This window comes from Taeniopygia guttata, chromosome 13 (assembly GCF_048771995.1).
Source record: "Taeniopygia guttata chromosome 13, bTaeGut7.mat, whole genome shotgun sequence".
Classification (NCBI taxonomy): Eukaryota; Metazoa; Chordata; class Aves; order Passeriformes; family Estrildidae; genus Taeniopygia; species Taeniopygia guttata.
In genome coordinates, this window is record NC_133038.1 from 4159679 (window position 1) to 4178182 (window position 18504).

Genomic DNA, 18504 nt, shown 5'->3' on the forward strand with positions numbered 1-18504 from the left:
TTTTTCAGGCAGCAATGAAACAGCAGCTTCTCACTGAGCTGCAAAACATTGCAGTAAAGCAGCAGCAGCTTCCTCCCTCCTGTGAGAGAAGCCCAGCCTGCCCTGGCCCCACACCACCTCAATTCAATTTGGAAGAAAAATAATGTCAGTGACTCAGGGAGGGGCAGGAGGCACTGGAGAGGGGGATGATGAGAAATCAAATCATTAAGTCAATTAAAGTTTCGGGACTTGTAGGCAGAGGCACTCTGCAGCAGCGGCCGGTAATTCCATCAGGATCCATCGGACAATCAGTCCATTATCCCCCGGTAAGTGCGTCCTGCTGCCTGCAGGCACACGAGGGGAGCCCTGCCAGCTCCTGCTCTGCAAGATGGAGAGCTCTGTGTCAGCTCCCCGGCAAGTGCCCGGGAGCACAGCCCCGCTGCGGCCCCTCTCCCATCCCTGGCCCGGGGACACGGGCAGGATGCGCTGCCCGTTCCCTTCTCCGGGCGGCGGCTGCGAGCCCCGGGAAAGGAGCGGCCGCCCTTCTCTGCCTGTGCCGCCAGCGCCTGGACCGGCTCCTGGTTAATAATCCAGCACCAGCTTCTGCCCCATGGTTAATAATCCAGCACCAGCTTCTGCCTCATGGTTAATAATCCAGCACCAGCTTCTGCCCCATGGTTAATAATCCAGCACCAGCTTCTGCTTAAACAGCCACAGCCGAAGCTGCAAGAGGCACCGAGGCTCCAGGACATAAGCAACCAGCACGAGAGATAAATGTAACCAGAGCCTGGAATAAGGGGGAAAACAAACAGGCAGGAGAGGGAAGAAAGATGGATCACGGATTTTAAAGCAAAATAAGGCAGGAACATTTGTGTGTGCTGACTACGCTGCCCAGACCAGTCAGCAGATACTGAAACAACCGCCAGGATCGCTGTAAATCTAAACAATCCATCTCCTCACAATGCCCCAGGGCAGAAGGAGCAAAACAGAACGAAATGACCACGTGTGTTAAATACTTAGAGCACAAAGCAGCCTCCTGGAAGCTACATACGAGAAGCATTTTAGAACAAGCAGAAAGTGGAAGCAGCATTAGCAAAGACAGCACAAAGTTTAAAAGGAGGAAACAACCCCAAGCAACAATAACAAAATACAAAAGGGAAGCAGAAAAGTGTGTATTTTCTCCTTAATGAAGCTGTTCCCTGGTCCTGCTGCAGGCACAGGCTGTACACTGAAGCCACTTGGAAGTGCTTACAGGCTTTTGATATTTTCTGCCACTCCAGCTGTGTACTGTGGATCCGTCTGAAAAAAAAAGAAAAGCAGTGTTAGACCCTTCAGCCTCAGCCTGTTCCCCCATCGCTCAGAAATCTTCTTCAACACACTCCAGGGTACTGTCAGCACATCTGTATTACCTTCATTCACCTTCATGTCTCCTACTATCCAGTTTTACTGCCCTCCTATGCTGACAGACTTCCAGGAGCCCTCCTCTGTGGTCAGTGCTAACCAAAGGCATCACACCCCAAAATCCATCCCAAAGGACACAAGATCCTGCACATCTTTCCCATGTGCTCTCCTGGCACTTCTGCCCCTGCCAGCACCAAGTGTTTGCACAAGTTTTAACCTCTGGGCTATTTATTTTTCCCCTACACACACTGGCTTGCATCCAAGAGAATATTCTTGGCAGTGAATACTCTGTACCCTTTGGTGAAAAAGAGGGTCTATTTATAAGTTATTCATTCCAGGTTCATTTTGACACTTTCCTTCCTAAAGTCCCAGTTTGTTCCCACAATCAGTGTGGCAGCCCGTAACATTTGGGAGACAAAGGTCACCAGCGCCGCTCGCTGCTGTCTGCGGGTGAGATAAGCCAAGCACAGGGACAGGCACCAGAACCGTCTGCACAGTGACGGGGAAACAAAACCCCAGAACAAAGGGCAGGGACCACGAGCAAAACCTGTCCCTGTTTCCTGGTGGTGGCATGGATTTGGGCAGCCATACGGATCATGAGGCTGCACGTCCTGGGTGGATCTGCCGAGGCAGCACCGCAGAAGCCGGGAGCAGCTGCTGCTGCACTCCGTGCCGGCTGAGGTGAGAATGAGACACCGGGATGTGTGTCACAGGCTGAGCACAGCACTTCTGTGCTGGCACAGAGACAAGGGAGGGTTTTCTCGAGAGAAAAGGTCCCTTTCCTAAACAGGGCTCGGAGTCCCAGTGCTGGACTGATTTCTTACCTCAGTGTGCCAAGAAAACAGCAATGCGAAAAACAAAAGCAGGAAAGATGCTCCTGGCTTTGGCAGGAACCATGCAGCTCCACTCCAAGTGTCTGAAACAGTGGGTTGGTGACAGCCGAGCCAGCCACCTCACCCCAGAGCTCCCCCCAGGCAGCCGAGGAAGCCCCTGCTCCCCCAGGCAGCCCAGCCACTGTGGATGACACCTGCAGTGGCCAGCAGTGACACTAGGGAATGAGCAGTCCCTGTCCCAGAAAGGACATTCAGTTGCTGTACTTGTGCTGAATCTCCAAATTACTCAGCATTTGCTTCAAGTTCATACCCCCCTCTCCACTGTTCACTCTTTATCCCATGCCCATGGAGCTCTAACAAGTGCAGGAACACAGAGAAACACTTTGGGAAGAGGCAGAGCAGGCATAGCAGTGGCAAACATTTGCACAGAAGGATGTTGTGCAGCTCCAAGACCAAACTTGGCCAAAGGAATCTGCAACAACTTTATTTGTTGTTCACTTTCTTCATCATAGCTGTATCCTGAAAATCAGGAGCTGCCATCACAGCATGCACCTTATTTTCAAGACAACTAAAGTAGTATTACTACAGTCCAAAACAGGACCTGGTCTGGGTCAAGTTGCTTAAAATCTCTCAGGCTTCAACTTACCCACTGCAAAAACAGTCACCAAACCTGTCTTGGCTCCAAGGGAACCAAATGACAGCCAGGACCAAACCCTGTCCCGGGTCCCTTGGGCTGCTCCCATCTGTGCACACTTTCTCCCTGTACAAAATACCAGCCAGAGTCCTGAAGGCCAAATGCTACTCAAAATGTCAAATTATGGGTAAACAGGCAGCAAACCCGGACATTCATCTTTGTTCCGCTCCCAGTAACAGGCTACTGAGGTTTATCTTTCTCACCGGATTTCTGGAAATTAAGACAAATGCACTTCAGGCTCAAGAAAATAATCCTGAGAGGAAAGCCATGGAGAAAAATAACCATCTAAACCCATAGATAAAAGTGGCTCTTGTGGATTAATGTATCAAGGCTTTTTAGCCCTTGGATTCAGCAACTGACTCCGGGCTCCAGGCAGCAATACAAAGACGCGTATCACTCTCAACCCCAAATTACCGACTCCTTGGTTTCAAGAGGGGCTTAGTGCTGTGTTACAGCTATGTGGAGAAATGGAGCTGCTGCAGGAGCAGGTCTGAGAGTTCTCCTGGTCATGGGGCTGCTTGTGCTCATTTTGTGGATATCCATTCAAGCACCTTGCAGGAGGCATCTTGATTTTGGTGAGCTGTGCCACACTGGTAGCTGCTAATGGGACACGTTTGCCTGCTTGCATCCTCATCCTCTCTGGCCCAAGCAGCATTTCATTTCATTTTGGGCAGGACACACCCACTGATCCTGCTGGATGGCAGCCCAAGGCCAGGCTTGTCTACCCAGCACGTGGCAGAGCTGGTGTCCGGGTGGGCAGCATCCTGTTTGGCACCGAGTCTGGCAGACAGTGGGATGGGGGCCCGGGGAATGGGGCAGACTGGCAAAGCTCTGTCTTACCTCAGCAATGAGGACAACGATGACGGAGTCCTCCTTCTCCTGCTGAGTGAGCTCTGAGATGAGGGAGTTGAGGGTGTCGGTGAGGTAGGAATGCACCTCCCGCTTCACGCTGGGGATTCCCATCACGACGGACACTGTCCAGGGCCACGGAGAGATTTTAGAGAGGGGGCTGTGTTGGACACTTTTCTCTGCTCCCATGACCAGCTCATGGTTCACCTGGTCAGTGCCAGGCTCTGTCATTAAAAACCAGCAGCGAGCAGCAGGTTGATGGGTTCCTGGGCTATGCAGGGTTCCCACACTCCTGTCCTCAGCCCAGTGCCAGCCAGCAGCACCCCAGTGTGCTGGGCATCCATGGGCAGTCAGATATGCTCTGCTTTTTCTCCCTGAAAGAATGATCTCTAAGGAGACTCCACAAATCCCTCCACCTCCCAGGGGCCTTTTCAACTTGTGAACAGCAACTTGAAGACCACCTCTTGTTCTCCAAACCCCTCCCACGCCAAAAGCACTCCAGTTTAGTAGGTGCAAGTCGGGTCTTTGGTGTTGGGCTGGGATTTGGGAACAGGGGGAATCATCAAGTAACCCAAGTCCTATTACCAATGCGATTTGTCTCCTTCAATTACAGTCTCCATGAAGCACCCTACAAATTATGCTTTCATCTGAAGCCCTTCCAGGCAAAGTCTAGAGCACTCTGGATATGGAAAGCAGCAAACAACATCTGGCAGAAGCATCAAGAACATTTTAGGGCCAGTCAATAGCACAGACAGCACTCCCCTGTAGATTTGCAGGCGTGACATGGCTCACCCACCCCACATGTCACCATGGAAGCTTGCATGATGCATGCAGCCCTTCCTCCAGTCCTGCTCATATCTGTGCCACAGCCAGGCCCGGAGGAAAGGGAAGGGACAGGCACCAAGGTGAGGAAGAGCACCAGAAGCAGCACTAATTCCCATTTACCTCCAGTGCGCCCCTGTCCCACATGCACGGCTGGCTGCAGACTGTTCTCCTTTGACAGCAAATGTGGCAAATGATGGAAGATGGTGGGAAGGTGCAGCACATTCTTGTTGGTGATATTCCACAGTTTTAACTTGGTTTCGTCTTAAAAAGGAAAAGGGAATCAATTGCAAGGCACGGTAGGTAGGAAGAGACTGCAAGGCAAAAAGCCTTTTTACAGCAGCCTGGCCACCCGAGACTACTGCTGGGTTATAAAAAATCAGGCCAACCTTTAACATGCTACCACAAACCCAATTAAAGTTCAGCAGGAGCCAGGAGGGCCTTAAACAAGTCCCAAAATATTTGGGGAGGAGAGGGGAGAATGAAGATAAAATGAAGGTCAAATCAGATCTTTCTGTAGAGATCCAATTTTCTTCAACCGAGCAACTTAAAAAAAAAAAAAAGAACAAATAAATTGGTGAGGGGTGCTCAGCCAGCCTAACTCCTTCCTCCCCCCTCTCTTTGGATACCCATTTCCCATATGGGTTGAATACAGCCATAGGAAACAAGAGTGTATGACTTGCAAGGGAGAAAAAAAAGCTTGTAAGCAAGCAAATTGGCAAATATCCTCGGCAGAGGCAAATCTGTGTTTAATGATGCTTATGCACCTCTAATTAAACAGGAGTTTAAGAGCTCCCAAGTCTCTCTGAACTCCACAATTTGCTCACACTGGGGGAGAGAAGAGCAGGTCCTGTCCGCAGCCCTGTGCACACACACACACACACACACACCTCTCTACCTCCTCATCAGAAACAGCTTCAACACAGCCCCAGATCCTCAAGGCCTGTTTATTCACCAGATAAGCTGCTCCAGGTGCGGTTTATGTCCCGCAGGGCCTGCTTCTCCGACAGGGCTCTCTTGATCTCCTCCAGGACCAGGTTGAGCTCCTTGGAGCGCTTCAGGCTCTCCTGCTCGGCCGTGTGCAGCCGGTCCCGGAGCGCGAGGAACTCCCGCTGGTAGATGTCCACAACGTCACCTGAGGATGGAGAAGAGAGAGAAGCTTAGTCCTCTGTGCTCAGAAGGGTTCACTCATACCTCCCCTGCCTCCCCAGTCCTTAAATTATGGATTTAGGGAGCTGTGGTCCAGCACACACCCAAAGGCGAAAGTGTCGCAGGGAGGGCAGTTTAAGTTCAGAATTACAATAATAAAGCTACTTCCATTTTCTTCTTTCAGCTTGAGTTTCTGGGTCATGTAGAAATAGAATCATAGAACAGTTTGGGCTGGAAAAAAACTCTAAGATCATTGAGTCCAACCATTATCCCAGCAATGCCAAATCCACCACTGAACCACGTTCCCAAATGCCACATCTACACATCTTTTACATCTCTTCAAGGATGCTGATTCCACCATTTCCCTGGGCAGCTTGTGTGAATGATTGGCAGATTTCTCCTGAAAGATTTTTCCCTAATATCTATTCTATCCTTTTCTACAGGTTGAGCCTTCCCCAACTCGTTTGCCCTTCTTTTTTTTTTGCCCCCATAAATACAACTGCCTCCTGGAGGATCTCGAGTGATGGAAAGAGAGATGCTGGCAAGGGGGAATGCTGCCCTGCAGTGAGACAAGGGTGCAGAGACAGCACCTCCTCCAGCTTTGGAAGAGAACCCCAAATTTTAACAGTCATAAGAGATTTTGGGACTCTAACCTCTCCAAAACATGTCAGGATAAAGAAAAACACATGGCAACAGCTGCCTGGATGCTTATATGAATTCAAGTGTTTGGACATACACCTTTAGGATGTATCATAAATGTATAAAAAACCCCTTCTGATAAGGTAACAAAGCTTTTTGTTTTGAAACAATATCTTATCCCATGCTCTGTAAACAGAGCAATAAAACTATCAAGAGCTTTCAGTCAGAACTAACTATACAACAGCTGGGAGTGGAATCAGTGAGCCACTAATGAACTTTCCTGGGACATTTTCCATTATTAATGAAACTGCTCATTAAAAATAGACTTTTATCTGTGGTTATTAATTTTTTTTCACTAAGATTATAACTCATAAGACTATACCCAAAGCAGATTTATCCACTGAATAGTAGACTCTTAACCCAAACATGACTAGGAGAGTTAATGATCAAAAATACTGTATTGGAACTTCACAACACAGGGCTAAATATAAATCAAAGCAATTGAAAAAGATACATTGACTGCATTTAAAAACTTCTATTTCAGGGTCCTTGAAGAAAAAGCAAAAGGAATTTTGAAAATCAGATATATCCAGCTTAAGTGCACAGAGTTTCCAAGACAACAGTGCTTCACAGTCCAGGTACTGGTAATGCTTTTGCCCAGAAAAAGTTTCCCCTATTCAGTCTTTCCCCCAAGAGAAACATCCTTAAAGACTCACTGCTTCAGCACAAGGGACACCCCCAAGGCCGTCTGGCTCCTATTAACCTTTTGACATTATTTTCAAAGCCATGGCACACGGGGAGGGAGCAGAGGAAGTTACACCCATTTGATGACTCCGTCCATCTGACAACACGTTATTCAGAGAAATTCAAGGGAGAGACATAAACAAGACCAGTCCTTCCTTTTTCCTGTGCGGTGCTGCTCGCTTTCCACTCCCATCAAAAAAACATTTTCAAATATGCAGAAAAACAAGTTAACACCCAGCTTTGAGAGCTGCCACAGGAATTCTCAGGAGGATGTCAGACTCTAAAAGTGAGACCTTTACCTGCTGCTACCTCCCAGACATAAGAATACAGCTACATTCAGTTTCCCAGTCCTCCGTATTATAGATTTTCCACTTGTGTCTTTTACCGGCTGCATCTGGGAACACCAGCAAGGAACAAGTCTCGCTTTCTGTTTTTGCACAACATGATGGTTTGTGCAAGGCTGGAAGCATTTGGCTCTTGGCATCCTGGGGGGTTACTATCTTGTGGATGCTATCAAAGCCAAATCACAGCTAAAGGCTGCCATTAGATCTTGTTCTGCAATACCTGGAGCAGAGTAAAGGCGAGGCTTTGCACTTAATGGCTTTTTCCAGAGCACTGCACTTCATTTGTGTCAGATTTAGAAGGGAAATGTCACTGATTATTCAGTCACTAATGACCTGCCCGCTGAAGCCAAGAGCTGTACTTCCTTAGACTGCAATGGTGATGTGCAGTCAACCATTTGCTGCTTTTCTGGTTAATGGTTGGAAGTGAAATTGTGTTTGCTTCCAGCTCTCTTGTCATATGATGTCTTCGTAGGCTTTCCATTCTTTAATTAAAATTTCATTAAATTTAAAAGCTGATCGATCGTGACTGGTTCTGATGACAGCCTGAGCAATCCTAGACAAAGCCTGAGATGGGTGCACAGTTTCCCATTAATTTCCAGTAATTTTGCACTTGTCGGCCTGCAATGACACATGGCTGCAGATCTGTGTCCTCACAAAAACCCTCACCTCTCAGCCAGGGAGGGCTCTGAGAACCCACGAAGGGCAGCAGAGGATAAGGAGGGGGGATTGGCTCCCATCTCTACAAGCAAGGCTGGACACAGAAGTGATTTGCTGCTAATTAGGCTGAACAAATTTTTCAGCTAGTGTCAGCTCAGCACAGACATACCCTTTACATACCTTTCAAACCAGCAGTACTCCCTATCTACATATTTATTGTATTCCCTCCCAGCACAAGATAACAGAGCTCTTAAAATATCCCTAGACTCAAGCACTGCAGGACAAAAACTCTTAGCTATATCAAAAAAAAAAAAAAAAAAAAGACTTAGCTTATTTTTTCTTAAGAGATAACACACTGCTTTGGGCTTAAAATATACTGATTTAAGAAAGAAAGTCAGCCTTAGGTGACAGGCTGCAGGACTGACCTGGGAGACCAAAACCCTCTCAAACTTGCAGCACACGTGCAAAGAACTCATTTCTCACCTTGCCAGGGCCCATATTTGCACTCAATGGTTTTTCACAATCTGTTTTTAGAAGCAGGCTGGCTGTGAGGCTGCAAGTGGGAACCAGGCATCCTCACACAAGCCGGTGCTCAGCAGGGCAGGGAAGCAGCGCTGGGCACAGCTGAGTGCCAGTCACCATCTGTCCCTACCGTGCCCACTGCAGCAGCTCTGAGAGGGGATCCCTGGAGCGGGGAGCAGCCCCAGGCTGAGGGACAGTGGCCACAAGAGGTGTCTGGCTGAGCATCACTCACCGATGTCCCCCACGCCCCTCTCCTGCACAGCTGTGCCCGGACACAGCTGCCAGGCTTTGTGTTCTTAGCTGAGAAGCCTGGGCTGGGTTTGCTGAGCAACACAAACCACTGGGGAAGCAAAAGGCAGAGCTGATTTGAACAGGCCCTTTCAGGAGTTGGACTTTGATGATCTTAGTGGGTGCCTTCAAAGCCAGAACATTCTGTGACTTCTCAGCAGTTGGGAAGCAGCAGCATGCAAGGGATGGGCACAGGCTGGTGGGGCTTACAGGCTGCTCCCCAGGAACCTGTGGGTGTCCCACAGAGCTGAGCTCCTGCACCTTCCCAAAGGATTTACCCATCTAAGACAGCAACCCCTCAATAAAAAGTATTTCTCCATTATGGAGAATTCTGTGTCTTCATTCTTATTCAAGTGACTCTTAAGTGCAAACTATGTTTGCTAGCAGAGGTGAGGGCTGGGACAACAGCATCCACATCCATTTTCAGTTTCTGAGTGAAAGCAAAATAATCTGATCCTAAACCAGAAGATAAAAACAAAATCAGACCAGTGCCAATAAAACCTCCCCCCTGAAATCTCACACAGTCATCCATACTCACACACACATACATACTATCACACACAGAGTCAGGAATGTTATAATTCTGTATTTTGCATTCGTCTTCCCAATCACACTCCAACCTCCCAGAGAGTGCATTTTAAACACGTCCATATTTCAGTTCCAATTACTTTTGGTTTTGTTCTCTGCTGATAACCTCTCCCAGCAGAGTGGACCCATGGCTAACACCAGAGATTTCCCTCCAATTCAATCTTTTCAAAAGCAAACACACAGTATTTGCTAGCTGGACTTGCTTCTCATTAGGAAGACTTTCAAGAGACTTGATTTAAAAACTAAAAACAACCCTCAAACCTCTAAACTGTTTATCTCTACAAAATCTTGGCTTCTAGAGCATAACTGCACCTTTTGACCGCTGTTGCACGAATTCCCAAAGCCAAAAGAGCAAGAAGTGCAGTTCCCTTACAATGTAAATGAAGATGGAGGAGAAAATCCATCTGCTTACAGAAAATGTCTCTATAGTGACTGTTCTCCCTAATTTTATTTAAAGCACCCCTTTAAGAAACAAATGCTTCCCCCTCTAGGACTTGCAAGGGTCTGGGGGGGCTGCAGAGCACACAAACAACCCTCTCCATGCTGGAGCATCTGTGTTATCCAAAGATGCTGATAGGCAAGAACAGGAACCAGGCTGGTGAGCCACTGTCTCCACCCCAGGCACCCATGCTGGCCCCAGCTGCCTCCAGCCCCAGCCATTCCCAGCAGCTCCTGGAGTTAGATGATGATTAGGGAATTTTATTTTTTTTACATTTTAATGTTTAATGATTTATATAATGCTGGCACCACTCCACGCATTACACTCTAGATTGCCCTGATTGAATCGCAACATTCATTAGGTCTTTTGCTAACAGAATTTCACTGGACCATTAAAATGGATAGAAGGAGGTACTGTGCCATACCAGTGAATTAAATTCTGCGTGTGAGATGCACAAAAGGAACAGTCCTGCTTTACATGGAAATCCGGTGGCTGGTGCAACACACAGGTGTGAGGCACTTTGCACACAGAGATTACAGCAACCCCACAATAACTTATTTATATCATTAAAAGCAAAATGTTGCCCTTTGCTTATCTGGCTTTAAAAAGTAGAAACCAGCTCTAGAGACTCACCAAAAACAAATCCCCAAATCCTCCCTCAAAAAACGCTGCGAAGAGACTCTTAAGTAGCAGTAAGAAAGGATAGTTTAGCATCCAAAATAACCAAATATCAGCCCCTCCTCACCCCCGCACCAAAGGCAGGATGATGATCGAGGAGGTCTCTTCCTTCAGATCTAAAGAAACACAAACGGTGCTCCTGTGAGATGAGAAAGCTGAGAGACACATCACCTTCCCTTCTGTGAGCCAGCAGGTCACTGCTCCCAGCCTCAGACTCATCTTTTAAAATCATAAATATTTTGGCAGAGTGGGATATATGCAGCCACTGAGAACCTGATTTGCATTAAGGAACTCGGCACCAAGACACACCGAGCAACAATTCAAACACTGTCAAGGGTAGAGTTTGACGAGTGGGTGGTATCTGGCAGGGTGGGCCTCCCAAAAGGCTCCAGCAGTTGTAATTACCCTGTTGGGGGCTGATTCATCTGCACAGAAAGTGTGTTTCAGCAGTGCCATCACCACATGGCAAACACGGATGCTCTATTCAGTAAACATTATGCAACATTTAATTCTCCACTGTGTCCCAAACCACCTGGATACTCAGTCAAAGCAGGCATTTTACAGCTGCTGCTTATAAGTACACCCTTTATTATAAGGTTTTAACATTATTTTTTAAAGAAAGAAAAATTTAAAGTGAAAAAGTTTTTAAAGAAGCTTTTCCAAGTTTTTAAAATTATACTATGTTGTAATTTGTGGTTACCACCAAAGCAAACAGTAACATGGAAAGTAGAATCTTTAGTACCACTAGAAAGCTGATGATTATTGGGAAAATACCTGCAGGTGTGAAGACCTTCAGGCAGGACAGGGACTAGGGAAGGAGAGGGGTGGCATGTGGGTCTCCCAGCTCAAGCAATCGGGCTGGGTTAGGTGCTGCTGGTACTTACAGGGAGGTGCAGTCACCAGAGTCACGGAATGATTTGGGTTGAAGGAACTTTAAAGTTCATCTCATTCCACTCCCCTGCCATGGGCAGGGACACTTTCCACTAGATCAGGCTGCCCATCCACCCTGGCCTCAGACACTGCCAGGGATGGGGCTTAATGGGCACTGGTGGTCAAAACAGCTGTCATAAACCAGCTACGGTTCAGTTCCTTGCGTTCATCCTCTGCCCATTATTTACTCTTTATTTCAGTTCAGTCAGTACCTACAGCATCCTGAACTGGGGCTGAATAATGTATTTTGATGCCCCCACCACCTTGATGCACCCCTCGTGCCACCACTATGCTCCAACTTGGAGCCTGTGCTAAGAACTGTCCTGAGTGGATGCAGAGCTGTTCTGGAGCACCAGAGCCTACAGCATCTCAGAAAAACCAGTACCCACCCTCCACACCCAGCAAGAGGCACTGGCTGCCCAGGTGGGTGATGGCAGCAGGAAAGATCCTCCACAGTCAGTGGAGGCTCCTGTGCTGCCCCTGCGTTGGCTGCTGGGTTTGAGCATCCCACGGCATCAGCACCACGTTGAGAGCTCATCAGCCAGGGCAAGAGGCTTATTAAAAGTCAGCCTGTCTGAAAAAATGATCCTCAAATAAAGCAAAAGCTTTCCCCAGCTCCAGTCTGGTGTGTTGTTTTCTTTAATGCGGCCATTTAATAAGAGCCTGTGGCATATTTAACAGCATTTCAACCTTCAGCAGCTCCATGTAATGAGATAGAAATGCAATGCATCTCTCCACTATGGTCCCTCCCCAGGGAACACGGGCACCTTTAAGTCACTATTTCTTTTTGCAGCAGTAGGTGTTGATCATATTTCTGTTGCACATCTCCTCGCTGGAGTTCAATGTTGTCTCAGCACATACGTCATCAGAAAGAGAGAGGAAAATTCATATCCCCTGTGCCTTGTTATTCCAAAGTATGAGCTACTGTTTGCATTGGAGAGTCAGTTCAGACAAGACGCACTCAGATATTTCAAAAATAAGCTTTAGTTTTGCTTCTAAAGTCCTAAGTAGTAAGTTGTCAGATATGGGGATGAGTAGATTTCCCATTATGGGGATGCTGAAACACAACACAGATGGTGAACATTACAATTCCCCATTCCAAGGAGGAGAGCAAGTCACAGGGGCGCCTGTGCCCAAATCCAAAGGCTCCCCAGGGGGTATGCAGGCTCCAAAGTACGGATGTAGAAACTCCGAAATTGGGAATGTAAACAGCAATGCTCATCACCTCTGCCTAAAATGCCTTGGATCAGGGTAGAGGAGGCAGCAGAAGCTGTCAGACTGCTCTTGGGTACCTGCAGAGCAGGTTTGGGATCTCTTTCTGCAGCTCTGTGCGTGAATCACATGAAGGATACAAAGGGCTCCTGAATCCCCTGGGCTTCACCTGCCAAACAAAAGCACTGGCAGGAGAGGAAATTCCCCGCAGGTATAAACCACCATCAGCTTTTGACAAAGGAACCAGTCCTTCTGATTTGTCCTGGGGTTTTATCAACCCATTCAAGGGATTTACAAGATAAAGAAATCAGATGGCAATTCTTTTTGCTGCAAAAAAGCTAAGGAGGAAAGGGGAAGAGGGCAAATGCTACCATTGATCTAAAGAGAAAAAAGATGGGATTAAACAGTGAATTTTCATCACAGTAAAAGGTTAACTATACAGAGGAAGCCATAAGGATTGGCATTAAACTCACCAGCTAATAGATTTAGTGAGGATCTGGGGAAGGTGATGAATATGTGAAGCAACCAAATACAAAGTGGACTCTGGCTTATCAAAGCCAGAAAAGAAGCAAGTCATTAGGATAAGTCAACCAAATGGCAAAGTGATGCCAAAACTGATAGATGCAATTTAACTGGGGGAGGAATCAAGGTATTTTTCACATTGTTCTTAATTAGCAACATTAACTAGGGAGGAAACCACAGCATCGGTGTCTGCAGCCCAATCTGCAGCAATCCAGGGAAAAAGGAGGGGATAGGGAGGGAGGCAAACAAGACATTAGTGTGGTTAGTGAACAGGATGGGGAATCATATATGAAGATTATGACATTATTAAAATGATGCTGCCTAATCCCACAATAGTTTTCACCTCATCTGAAGAAGAGTATTAATACAGACTTAAAAGGAGCTTTTCAGAGGGTGATTAGAATGATCAAAGGCCTGGGAAAAAATCTTGCTCTGTGAGGAAAGAAAAAAATATATGACATAATTCATTTTAGGATGGGCATGATAATAGGGCTTATGATGAAAAGCATAAATAATAGAGTGATATAATGAAAATATACCACAGGCTTCCATTGTCCCTGTTTCAAAACACAGCACTAAGTAACCATTTCATTCAAATATTACATTTGAAACTGAAAAGGATCTCTGTTGCACAAACAAAGTGTATTATTTCTCTGAATTCACACAGGAATTTAAACAATATCAAAGAGCTGGAAGGTGCTGAGCCCAAAGTCAGGTAAAACAGTGTCCTGCCAGTGGTCCCTGGTCTCAGCTGGGTTGGGAGCCCCCCTATTCTCCCCTTTTCCTTGGGAGAAAAACCATGCATTTCTATGTCTCTCCTCACAACCTAATTAGGAATACTGAAGCTTTTGTCTTCAAAGCAAAGCTAATTCATTAGCAATCTAATTATTTACCTGTGTAGCACCAATACAGCTTTCGAAGCATTTTTCTCTCAAATGGAAAGTGAAGGCTTTGTACTTGGTGGGTTTTTTAATAGCCTTTATTTGACTGGGGAATAAAAGTGAAAGTGAACAAAATAAAGCATTATAGAAATCATGAGTCATTAAACCTCGAAATAATTGCAGCTCGACAGGATTTTTAAGTGAGGACATTACACAACCAAACCTGGGCAAGGGGTGCAAAAGAAGAGGGGAAAAAGGAATGGGAAAAGCTGGGAGCTCGTACATGTGGTCAGTCCTACCAAGCAAATCTGTGTATGGTTTAAAAGGAGATGCATTTGCCTGATGCAATTTCCTTACATGGCATGGGCATGAGAAATGCTCCTGGATGCACCTAAGGGCAGCAGGAACAGCCTGGCAGTGGAGAGGGTGCTGAACATGAACATGCAGAAACCTGCAGCAGCCTTGTCTGTGCATCCCTGGGGTCCAGACACAGCTCTGGGCATTCACCATGCCATGGGTCATGTCACTTGTCACGCTGGATTGTGAACCACCACAATGCAGGAAAAGCCCAAATGAGATTTGCTTGGCTCTCACCAAGCCCTCTGGACTGCATTTCTCTCCCTTTCACCTTGTTCTCACAACAAGCAGCAAAGCCAGTGAGTAAAATCTCATGAACCAAAACAACCCCAAAGGAACAGCTGATGGCTGGAGCTGCAGGACTATGTCCCCACGGGTGCTGGCAAGCCCAGCTCTGGAGCTTTACAGAAGCAGAAAATCCTGAAGCAGAGCAAATGCCTTGCAGTCCAATAGGAAAACCCTTTCTATTATAACCTAATTAAGTTAATAGTGAAACAGAGCCCTTGTTCCACAAAAACCCCATAGCTCCCACGCATCCTGCTCTGTGCTTAGTGCTAATGGTTCACAAGTCCATCCAAGAGGAATCCCTCCAAGAAGGGAAGTCAATCCTTGCAAAGGTCACTGTGTTAATCATCACACCCCTTCTCTAGCAGCAGCTGTCGGTAATTGCCTGTGAAGGAGTCGAAATGAAATTCTTGTTAATCCTTCTCCCAACATTACTAAAATCAAACATCATCATTATCTCCCCCACAAATGACCCTGAGCCACCAGCACTTCTCAGCTGATGGACAAGCTCAGCCCATCTCAGGAGAGATGTGGTACTGACCGGTGGAAAAAGCAGCTCCACTCTGCAAATTGAAGGTGAGTTTATTGATTAGAGCAGTAAGTGCTGGTGCCTTGTATTTCCCCACCTCCTGTACAATCGACCATTGCACTCATCATTCCACTAAAGTTACCACCAGACTCAGAGCAGCCGAGATCCTGGAACAGTGGGAATTTGTTTAATCAATAACATATGAAGCTTTTGGCAGGGCTGAGTGTACAAGAGAATTTTACAACAGTGAAATAAAGTATTGCTGTGTTATAAATCAGAGAACACATATGGAAAAGTTAGAGTGATGTACTAAGAGGGATATCAAGGAAATCACAGAAGTTCTGGCTGAAGTCCCTGGCTCCGCTGTTGTTAATAGATGAGAACTTCAATGCAAGTCAGGTTTGAGTTCTTTTTCCAAAAGAGTAACTCATTTGCAATGCATGTGACTGTATTGGAGTAAAAGGATATTGAGAGCACTCCCCTCACTCTGCTGTTTATGTAAATTGCACATCTTGTCTACCTGCAGATCCACAGACACCACCAGATTCCAATTTCCCCATTATACCAATGCCTGATCAGATGCACAACCATGCTGTTGGGTAGAGCAGATTTTAAAATCACCACATACTGATCACAGGATGAGCTGATCTAAATTGCATTTTGTTTTTAGTAGTCTTAAATAATTTGCAGAATGCTCAAAATAAAATGCATGCAGAACCTTTTAAAAATTACTCAGCATTAATATTTGAAATATTTATCCCCTTGGGTGCAGGCTTGTAACATGAGCACTTAATGGGGTACATTTTCTTTTCCCCAGAGAAAAAACAAGACATTGCCATAAAATAGCACACTTAGGCCAACTATAGTTGTTGATGCTATCTGAAGGCTCTTGTTTCATTTTATATGCTAGGATTGTTCCTGGGAAGAAAAACATATCACTAAAAGAGTGGGAAGACCCACTTCTCCCTTTTGGCATTCACCAGCCAAGAAAACATGAGAAAGGGTTATCAAATAATGTCGACACCTTCTCCCACAAACCCAGACCAGCTGCTCTAGAATGCATAAAACCCGCCCTTATTTCTTCCCCTTGCAGAAAACACATCACTGGAAGTACAAAAACAGAATTCCTCCAATAGCAGCCTGAAGTAAATTAACTTTTCATTATTTCCAAGTGCAGGGAGTAACCCAGGCAGCCTTGGTTCCACACCCCGCAACAGCCCAGCTGCAGAGCTGCCTGCCAGCCCATGCCAGCAGCAGTGGCAGCATTATTCCAGCAGATCAGCTCTGCTGAGAGGCAACACAGATGCTGGTGATGGCCCAGCACAAGGTGGGGGTTGCAGGACATTTCAAGGGTAGAAAATAAACAGCTGGAGGGGAGGAGGATGCTGACTACGCGGGTATCCTACTGCTAAGACCTTTGGTTGCTTATTAAATGATGCCTGAAAGCTTCTCAACAAGCTGCTGCTCTGAAATGTTACTGGTATCGCTCTCTCCCCTGCGCTGAGCTCCAGGCAAGGTGTCACAAGTGGCTTTCGGCGAGCCAGGAGTGCCAAAATGTGCAGGGTGCTCCCTGAATCTCCTCAGAGAGCACCAAAACCCAGACAGTCCCACAGTCCCACGGCCTGATCCAGATGGAAAATTTAGCATCCTTGCTGCAGGCTTAGTTTTGGGTCAGATCATCCTGCTGACCGAGCCAGTGATACAAAGTAAGCACATGGAAACCAGGATGCCCTTTTGGACAACAGATGAAAGGAGAAGAATTTAAATGTCTGTGAAACTGCATCCCTGGAGGTTTTGCTTCCTTGCAATGTCAGGTTTACCTAAAGGCTTAAAGGCAGTGCACTGAGCTTTACAGCCTGCTGCTCACCACCTCCAAAAATAGGTGTGATTCCGGGAGTCTGGACCATAGGACCACGGTATTTATGCTTAATTTCACAACTATTCTTAAAAAGTGCTGCTGAGCCCTGGCAGAAGACACTTCATGCTCCCTGTGAGCAAATCTCACATTCCCTTTGAACATGTCTATTTAAATGGATTTGGCTTTTCAGTATTTCACACACCGTTACCTTTACTGGTATAAGCCACGTATAAGGTAACCTAATTGCTATGGGCTGCTGTGGATCAGTTTTCCAGACCTTCCATCCTGAGGGAAACTTTGTTAGAGAAATTTGACATGTTTAGGTTCTGCAAGAGAATGTAAGATGGGCTGCCAGAAGCTGTGCCCAGGAAACAGCACTAAGAGCCCACAGGGAGAGTTTTCCATGATTAAACAGCTGCATTTCACGCAGCCCAGAAAACACCAGTGCAGCCGCACATCCTCCCAGCAGCACGCCAAGTCAAGGATGACATCGGATCAGGCTGTCAGCTCAAGGAGGTGTGAGGGAAAGACAAGAGAGGGCACAGAGAGCTGGAGAGGCCAGAGCTGCCCAGCAAAGCCATAGCAGGGAGATGGCTTTTGCACAAGGATCACCCCGAGCACAGCTGAGCAAAAGCACAGTTGTTACTGAAGGAGTTAAACTGCAGAAATCACAGCAAACTACACCAGTGGGTGTGAGGGACTGCAGGGGCTGACCTGGCTCACTGCAATCCACCTGTCCCAGGGGTGCCAGGAGGTCAAAACTCAGGGAAAATCCCACCGGGGGGGAGCGAGGCTCGGCAGGCACAGGGAAAACAGCAGCGTGAGTCCCCACACCGAACCTGCCTGGTGGTACCTGCAGCACCACAATGGAGAGCAACATCTGAGCCCTTTCTCCCTCTCTACAAACAGGTTAATTGGACTTCAGTGTCCAGGGAGGTCATTTCTGCGTTGAGGTGCTTTAGGTACCCCTGATGCACTTGAAATGGTCTCTCAAGGGCCATGGAGGCTGCTCAGCACCTTCTGGAAAGCCTTGCTGATATATCCATCAAGCAAATCACCCTGGGTGAGCCCCCAGTTAATAAACTATCCCCACACCCAGCTTCCCAAAGCTTCCTGCACACGGATCAGCTTTGTTACGCAGGATCACTGCTGTGCATGGCTGAGAAAAATCTAATCCAATTTCTTTCTTCTTCAGGAATAAAACATCAAGCGCGGGCAGTCAGTCAGATACAGCAGCAATGTGGAAGTAGTGGCAGCACAGCTGTGTTATCATTGCCAGCAAACCCATGGCTGAGGGAACAGTG

General features: G+C 46.9%; 1 protein-coding gene across 2 annotated transcripts in view; it reads right to left on the reverse strand.

Annotated features, from left to right (window-relative positions):
* Window positions 1–18504, reverse strand: part of MGAT4B (alpha-1,3-mannosyl-glycoprotein 4-beta-N-acetylglucosaminyltransferase B) — a 50538-nt gene that overhangs the window by 9839 nt on the left and 22195 nt on the right. The window contains exons 2-5 of one of the 2 annotated variants that reach the window (XM_002199041.6): window positions 5534–5713; window positions 4702–4842; window positions 3748–3881; window positions 1232–1278 (exon numbers count right to left, since the gene is read on the reverse strand). In XM_002199041.6, coding sequence (XP_002199077.2) covers window positions 1232–1278; window positions 3748–3881; window positions 4702–4842; window positions 5534–5713 — 502 coding nt within the window. The remainder of the gene's footprint in view (window positions 1–1231; window positions 1279–3747; window positions 3882–4701; window positions 4843–5533; window positions 5714–18504) is intronic. The other variant, XM_072935092.1, reaches the window with a different exon arrangement.